At 38.6% G+C, this 9,025-nt stretch overlaps 1 protein-coding gene across 1 annotated transcript in view; it reads left to right on the forward strand.

Moving 5' to 3' along the window:
- LOC134661820 (uncharacterized) overlaps positions 1 to 3,818 on the forward strand; it is a 78,068-nt gene extending 74,250 nt beyond the window's left edge. The window contains exons 14-16 of the mRNA XM_063518014.1: positions 2,069 to 2,272; positions 2,777 to 2,923; positions 3,456 to 3,818. Of these exons, the coding sequence (XP_063374084.1) occupies positions 2,069 to 2,272; positions 2,777 to 2,923; positions 3,456 to 3,818 (714 nt within the window). The remainder of the gene's footprint in view (positions 1 to 2,068; positions 2,273 to 2,776; positions 2,924 to 3,455) is intronic.
- The last annotated feature ends 5,207 nt before the right edge of the window (positions 3,819 to 9,025 follow it).

A 9,025-nucleotide genomic window follows, 5' to 3' on the forward strand; every position in this document is an offset into this window, starting at 1 on the left:
TGATTGTTTCATGTCCTAATGTGATAGGTTGTTAATGTGATAGGTTGTTCAGTGCGTGAGGTTCGTAAGGGGAACGAACATTTTATTATTTTTGCGCTACGACGCACGGTTTAGGAGATACAGCCCTACAAATATTTTTCTTTCTTTTTTCTTTTCTTTTTCGTGTTTTTTAAATATAACTCAGGGGCTCCTTAAAGGGGAACGAAAATTTGATTATTTTTGCGCTACGACGCACGGTTTAGGACATACAGCCCTATAAAGATGAAAAAAAAAGAAATCACACCATAAAGCAAATACTGCCTATAGTTTTTTTGCCACGATGCTGTGTCACAAATATCTGTGAAATGGAAATTAAAATAATTACTTCCCGGCCTTCAATTTTGTATGAAATTCCTTTACAGTTTTCTCGAGTTGCTCCGCCCGAAACGTGATACCTACTTCGAAGCCTGTTATAACGCTCGTAGCAACGACATTTCATTGCATGTTTGAGAAAAACTCTATTCCCATATCCCAAATTAAAATAACTGAGCAGTTAGAGATCGCGATAAAAAAGTTAGTCAAATATGACATGACGCCACGGCACTGAAGCAATAGGTAGTAGGCATAGATTATTAACCTGTTTCGCAGGAATCATGAAATTATCTATTATCAAGAAAATGAAAAACGGTGACGTCATACTTCAACTATGTTTAAATCATAACATGCTTTGTATCTTACTAATTTTAATTGTTATGACGTTTAATATGTCGAGCACGAAGTGTGGATATGCCTTAGAAAATAAAAATAATAGAATGTAAGATTTTATTCATCGGTCTAGCTTACAGTAAAATCTAAACCAATAAGTTTCCAGTGTGATAATTGTTCATCGAATGTATTTTTAGTTTCTATTGTTACCGTCACAATAACGGATCATGTTATGAACTCCTAAAGGTCAGCTATTTTTTATCTTGGTGCATTGCTTTGTGAGTGAGCAACGTCTTTTGGGTTTATTTGAGTTAACTACACAGTGGTATTTTAATATATATCACGAATATTAGTCACAGGTGAAAAATATATCCAGCTCCGCCAGCTCGTTATCGAGCATATAAATTAAACGGGTTGATTTAAAAAAAACGCGCTTGAGAATGTATGATGAAATATATAAAGATGACAATCGTTATCTTCGAACTGATGACCTGAAATAGTCTTAAAGGAGGTGTCCATTTAGCTCAAAACTCATTAAAACCTACACTACCTTAATGCCATTACCATCAGCGCTGAGATAATCTTGATAGTTACGTTTATGCGTTAAGAGCTAGTGGCTCTGTTTGTTGTAGACCTCGTCTACTCGTATATTTGTGCTTTTTTAAATAAATCCAGAAAAAAAAACATTGTTATGGAACCAGCTCACAAAAATGCGATCTGTAAAGGAGAACAGCCAGACAAATATGTATACGAAATCATTTTTTCCCAACTGGAAACAGAAACGCTTCGCTCGCGCTTTTACCTCACTCGGCCCATAAATGCTTTGAGTAGACATGGAAAAAAAATGCAGCTTATCTTATTGTACCTATATAAGTATGTGACACATCTTATACCTGTAATTTATCAGTGCACGTACTGTTTTTAAAGCTTTTTGTTCTTTATATCCTGCCGCCCTAAGGTTAGCTTACAGCGACAAGACCGCCTGTTGCTACCTTTATTTACATTGTAGGTAAATATGTTGAATTTGTTTTATTTTGTGGTGCAATATGTTTAGTTAGTTATTGTATGTGCAGACAATGATATTATATAACCATAGATAGAGTATAAACTCATACTTGAGGAGCACAAAAAATACTTCCATATTTATTTCTGTGCCTACGAAGAAATCTGTTATTTTTGATTAATTTTCTCATTCCATCCATCTTTGTCACACTCGTTGTTAAACATAAGCTCGTCTGTTTCTCATTCGGTGTGCGGGAGCTCGTTAGCACGTGCACATTTCTCGCTTGTCCAGCCGCGACTAAAGGCAACTTGTCCAATTTGTCACAAGGTAAGCGCTTCAATTTTGGAACGCCTATCTTGAGTTATAAATCATTGTGTGCAGATAAATGAGTTGCCGAAGCCGTCGTACCTGCAGTGCAAGGTGCGCGAGCTGCAGATCGGCACGCTGCGCGACATCGAGACCGCCACCGAGGACACGTCCATCATCGACGCGCTCAGCAAGTTCGTCAACCGGCGCGTGTCCGCGCTGCCGCTCGTCGACGCCGACGGCCGCCTCAAGGACATCTACGCCAAGTTCGATGTCATTGTAAGTCATAGACTAGGAATCCTCTGGACTGAGTTTAGAGCAATTATTTTATGAAACCGACGCTGCCAAAAATACGGGGGTGCGGGGGGACGAGGTGAGCGAATCCCGTGCCGTGATTGGTCCGTTCAAAGACACGGACCAATCACGGCACGGGATTGACTTGAAGATGGAGTAAAACTACCGTATAAGTGGCAGAGGGGGTAGCGTTACTATGCTCAGTCTAGAGGATTCCTAGTCTATGTTGTAAGTATACAAACTACATAGTACAGCCCACAGACTATACACTAGTTTTCATTCGTGATATCAATCGATCCGGTTTGTTGTGACGATCAACTGTTTGTATGGGACCAAATGAGAGTCAAATTCTTACATTTAATTATTGATTTAATGTAACAATATAAAATAGTGCGTAAAGAATGGAATTACGGGTGTATTGCAACTGCTTGTCTGTAGAAAGGTCTCTTCATATAAAATAAACTTTACCTTTTAATTTACTTGTTACAGAATTTAGCTGCAGAAAAAACTTACAATAATTTAGATGTGTCCCTCAAGACGGCAAACGAACATCGAAACGAGTGGTTCGAAGGTGTTCAGAAATGTACGCTGGACGAAACGCTATACGAGGTCATGGAAAGGATAGTGCGGGCCGAGGTATGTTCTCTGTCAAGTACTTAATGCGAAGTTTTGGAATACGTGTAAATTATTTAGTAAAGAACTGCTTGCGACTTCATCCGTGTTAAATTTCCATATAAGCCAAGCCAAGCTAATCTACATACAATCGGAAATCTGCCGCTGGACACCTAGCCAAGCCAAATATTTAGACTACAGTTCAAATAAAATGTATACTATAAAAAAATAATTAATCCAGGAAACAAGGAAAACATTCATGTATTCACGATGTCGTGGTCAAACCATACCATGACATCACAATCTTATCGTCATTGCAACGATGATGAAAGTATTGCTAATAGTATAGTAGGTATAATTAACACCCATAAAAAATAAAAGGTTATTAATGATAGACATAGACTGATTTTAAATCTTAAACTAGGTTAAGAAACCGCCCGCAACCACACAAATAAACTACATCGGTTGAGAGGTTTATAAATTCATGATTAACAAAAAGCCTTTTTTGTCCGTTATGATTGAATTAAATTTAGATTTTTTTATATTTTCATTTCAGGTGCATCGTTTAGTAGTCGTAAATGAGGAGGACAAAGTAGTTGGCATTATATCTCTTTCGGATTTGCTAATGTATCTCGTCCTGAGGCCGACGGGCGAGTGCGGCGGCAGTGGTACTAGCCTGCGCAATGAACACTCTATCGAAGAACAAGACGAAATTAACGGTCGGGAGGCAAACTGCAATAAGCCCACTCACACAGCCGTGGAAGCGGAGGAGGTGGAGGCTGACGCCGACGCCGACGCCGACGCCGACGCCGACGCCGACGCCGATGCCGATGCCGACGCCGACGCCGACCTCGACCGCCACCCGGGCCCGGTCGAAAGCGACACCGGACCCAGCAGCATTGAACGCCAGCATCAGTAAAGCCAATGTGATTTATTTTCATGTAGTTAGCTTAAGTTTGGTACGGTTAGAGGCAGCGCTTCTGGCTGCGATTGTCGAGCGGTGATAACTGTTTACAAAACGGTTGTGATTTGATGTCAAATTATTATCGATTGTTTCTATTTGACAGTTGCTTATGATCGTCGCTCATCTTCATTACTTTTTGATACGAATGGTTTACCGTTTACTAATAAACAATGTATGTGTATACGAAGAATATATAAATTTAACAATGAGCGCCTCGTTTAATCAACTTTACAATCCAAAAAAATATGAGTAAACACGACTATGTAGAGATGTAGCGAACAGGTATATTAAAAACTTTGCATACTTATTTATAAAAACCTAGAGGTATATTGTTTAGGCATTGTAGCTTGCAGGTAGTTAAAACCTAAATGCACCACTAGGTACATAACGTTATTGTAAACAACAGTGACAAAATCCGTACCTACAAGGTTTAATTCATTTTTACAAAATAGTCATTTTCTTTTTCCCTTTGAAAAGATAATAGTCATCGTGACTGTGTCAATAATTAATTAATGTATATTGTTTCAGCAGCGACATATTTGATTATTGATTAGAACACCTATAGAATTGTAACTGTGAATAGTATTTGTAGATTGTAACGTTTATTGAATAAGGCCCAGGTCGCATCTCTTTTTGAATAGATATACATATTTTGTAGCTGCATATTATATTTTTTGTTAGATTTTATTTTTAGTACGTAGGGTGGTATTTATGTATATTCCATTTCATTTCTGCTTAGATGGCACAGCTGGTGTGTCTCCTTTTTCTTTAGTTTTAATGTTGTTCAGTTGGCTTTATCGCCTCCAGCGCTGGCTGTCGGGAGAGTGCTCGCGCGACACTACTATAGCACTTTGTACATGTTGCATGACAATAACATTTCAATGTTGTAGGTATAAAGTTTGTTCAAATAATCTCTTCGAAATCAAACTGAGTTTTGTACGCTTACACGTTTACATTTTGACAAAATAAATTCGTTAGTTTTAGATGCCAATAATGGGCAGTGCGATGATATGTTTTGCTCTACTTTTCGGCCTGCTAGCCAGTCACGTCTTTTGGTTTCTGTAGTAGGGATCTACGAATGTCTTTATTTTGAAATTGCATAGCGTTGTTAGGCCAGGAGGAGGTCATAAATGGTTTCCATATGAAGTTCACTAAATGTATAAATATAAACTTTAATTTCTTTATATTGAATTTAAATGTAAGAAAACTAACGTCAATTAGGTTATATTATTTACCTACATTCAAAGACATAACTATTTGTTAGAATGTTCGTATTGTGTGCGTGTGATACAATCGGAGAAGTTGTTTATGTAGTTCATTAATTTCAGTTCACACTACTTACTGAAGCCAAATACAAACCTATACTTAAGTTTTATATATATTTGAACCAGTTAGAAAGCTGAGTAGAATTAACGCTTCCACTGCCAGCGCGAGCGACGCGCTACGTTCGTAGCCGATAACACGGGAAAACCCATTTGTAGCCAAAAGCGCCTACTGGGCCTGGGATAAAAATACTAGTGTAATATAAAGACAACATGCTTCTCTCCAGTGACTAGCGCCCGATATAGAAAAATAACTATATCTATCCCTTTTTGGGTAAAGAAAAATAGCCTAAGATAAAGACAGTATGATTCTCTCTGACTATGCACGAATGAGAAGAGATCCGGGCGAAATTATATATTTCTTTCCTCTACAAAGCGGGAAAACGTTGAGACCGGCTAGGAGCGTAGCGCTACGAAAACGTTGGCTGAATGTGTTAAAAAATATCGATAAACGAAGTAAAGGAAGCCAATGTGACATATTCGTGCAAATTGTATCATGCGATTGCAAATAATATCTAGGTACATATTACATGATACAATTTGGGTGGGATGTTTTAAAGAAGTTATCAGGTAAATTTCATTCCCGGTTTTTATTCCGTAATCTCGGTATCCATATTCAACCCGGTTGACGGTACTAAATTAACCCTGTAATTACCTAATCCATGTTGTTGAATACAAGGTTATATTAATATTGAATAACTTTTTGCATAAGAATGAAGTCCTTTATTAAATGTGCAGTTTTCCACATTTTTTTTGTGTTGTGTAAATCGTCTTCCGAGCAAAATATTAATAACTGTCGTGATAAGGCCAAACTCAGCTGTAAATGAATGCTGTCGCTATTACAAACCGTGCAGGGGGCCTAGCCAAGATGCCAATCGTTTGCGCTGTAGCGAACGAAACGCTTAATGTCTCTGTCGCACTTATATGGAAAAGTAAACAAAAATAGCAAAAAGTCAAGTTTTTTGGCATGAGTGATTTATATATCCATGCCAAATTGCAGCTTTCTAGCACTAAACATCACGGAGCAATGCCGCGGATGGACTGACGGACAGAGAGACTGGCATGCCAAACTATAAGGGTTCCTAGTAGTGTCCGACCGAAGGTTCGGTTTCGGTTTCGGTTTCGGCCAGTTTCGGCCAAAAAATCATGTTTCGGCTGTAGTTTCGGTTTCGGCCAAAAAACGGCCGAACCTTTCGGCCGGGCCGAAACTTACGAAATGGTACTTCGGACAAAGACCAAAAGTTGGGGAATAAGTAGGACAACAATATTAATACCTACATATACTGATTCATGTATATTAGGTACAGACATTAATTGGTTTATTATAAAACACAATTCCACTAATGAGGGCGCCACTGGACGGTTGACGCAGTCTTAAGAGGCTGTCAATACCTATAAGTGAATGAGATAGTGTCGCATGTTACTGGGCCCTATAATAAGAAAACTAGCCTCACTTTTTACCTCAATTTACCATTGGTTTGTGTTCCACATGTCCTCTACTTCAGCTTAGCCTTTGGCCTCTCTGCGCCATGCTCGGCCTGCGGTCTCGCTTTTGAATACAATGGACATTGGTTGGAGTCTGTGCTCAACTACTTATCCTGAAGCCTTAAGCACGGCTTTGACTTCGCATGAAAGTTCGCCTCAATGGGGCACTTCGGACTTTTTGGCCCAGGTGAAGATCGGTACCCGGCCTTGCGATATTGTTAACAAAAAATTTCGCGCTCGCTGCGCTCGCGTTTTTGGTTGACCCTGTCTCTACGTGTTAGCTTGACTGGTGAATGAATAGAGTTAGACCAAGAAAATTCTGCAATGATTTTGATAGCATACGCAGTGCAACTAGTGCAAATGTTATTTATACGTCATAATTTCATAGAAGTTTTGACGTTTAAAATAACACTTGCACTGCGTGTGTTATCAACTTATCAAAATCGTTGCAGAATTATCTTGGTCTAACTCTAGTAATTTTCATAAAAAACTGCTTAAGTAATATCAATTTCAAGGACATTTGGTGTTGACAGCCCCATAATATGTGTGTAAAAGCGGTTTTATGACATTTTTTCAACGATTTTAACAAGTCTACAAAAGTTTCGGTTTCGGTTTCGGTTTCGGCCGAAACTAGAGCCAAAGCCGAACATTCGGTTTCGGTTTCGGTTTCGGCAAAAAAACATGTTTCGGTCGGACACTAGTTCCTAGTTGACTACAGAACCCTACAAATAGATCACTTAGATTAGATTTGGTAAATAAATCACGACTTGAAGACATGTGAATGTGGTGCATTGCACGCACTATTAAACTTGCACATAAAAGTGTATTTCTTTACGAAATTTCTGTTAATATACACATTGTCTGTACATATTAAATATCCACACCGTGTAGACCACACCTAACCGAGCGTTGTGCCGATGCCGGTGGATTCAAAACATGGATGGTCTATTGATTGGTTGGATTTTTTTTTTTCATAAATATGTATAAATGTATGGCGTCATGGCGTGGCTTAATACAACAGTAGAACGAGATGGCCAAGTTCAAAATGTACCAACAGATATTTTTAGAAATCATTGTATAAACTGTAGTTGATGTGTTTTAACGACTTATATCAACAGCAATAATAATGTACCTATATCAACAATCTATTTTAGTCTTGTATCAATATTTAATTAGTATGATGGCAGTAGGTAGTTATTAAATTAGATATTTATTTAGTACCGCGAAGTCGGTCGCAGCGTCGCGGCCAGCTTGCGGTCATCCTCACTTGTTTTGCAAGTATTATTGAATGTGTTACTAATTTATGACTAGATTAATACGTTGGCATTTAAGATTTTTAACGCCAAACACAGATAATTAATCTCCAGATGTAACTGATGTCTCGTGATAAAGTGAAACTGAATACAAAAATAACCTCATATCGTATGTTAAAGGTATCGGAAAGAAAAAATACATGTTTTATCACACGTTAAATAGTAATTATCAAGTCAAATAACGTATAACAATCTGTATTCGTAGATTCTTAGCGGAAGTTAAGATACAAATATTTTTTTGTTTGAATTGGCGTTTAAAAGATTAACATGTCACCAAGTGTTTGTAAACTCGGCGTCTTATTATTTAATTAATTGTAAAATGGAATAACAGAAAAGTATTTGGTTAAGCGCCGCTGGAGTCCACACGTCCGCGTAAGTGTACACTAAGTGTAAGGCCTGAGTGGACGCTCAAGTTGGGCGTGCAGCGGGGCGGGGCGTGCGGCGTGCATATACTTGGTCAACCAGATCTTTACAGTAGAAAAAGGCGGCAAATTTGAAAAATGTAGGCGCGAAGGGATATCGTCCCATAGAAAATTTGAATTTCGCGCCTTTTTTTACTGACAAGATTTGGTTGACCAGCTATATTAAACAAATGCAAGCGTATAGGAGCGGCCTTAGTGCACGCTGCTCAAATCACTTGTGAGCCCGACGCCACGCTGCACGCCCCGCCGAACGCTCCCCTTCGAGCGTCCACTCAGGCCTTACACTAAAGCATAGAGAAATATAATAAGACAAGAGTGCTCACTCCATACATCAGTTCAGACTATTAATTTCAGTGTCTACATCTAGCATCGAGTAGCGGAACTATCAGTACTGCTACTTGACAATAGATGTAGCACCGACCGGAAAATCTTATCTCAACAGCATAAGACTTTCCGGTCGGTGCTACATCTATTGTCAAGTAGCAGTACTGATAGTTCCGCTACTCGATGCTAGATGCTAATAGTTTTTTTGGTACTAAAACTGATGTATGGAGTGAGCACTCTATGTATTTTTTTCTCTATGACTAAAGCCACAGTTGTTGGTACTTACGAGAGGACTG

Source organism: Cydia amplana, chromosome Z (assembly GCF_948474715.1).
Source record: "Cydia amplana chromosome Z, ilCydAmpl1.1, whole genome shotgun sequence".
Classification (NCBI taxonomy): domain Eukaryota; kingdom Metazoa; phylum Arthropoda; class Insecta; order Lepidoptera; family Tortricidae; genus Cydia; species Cydia amplana.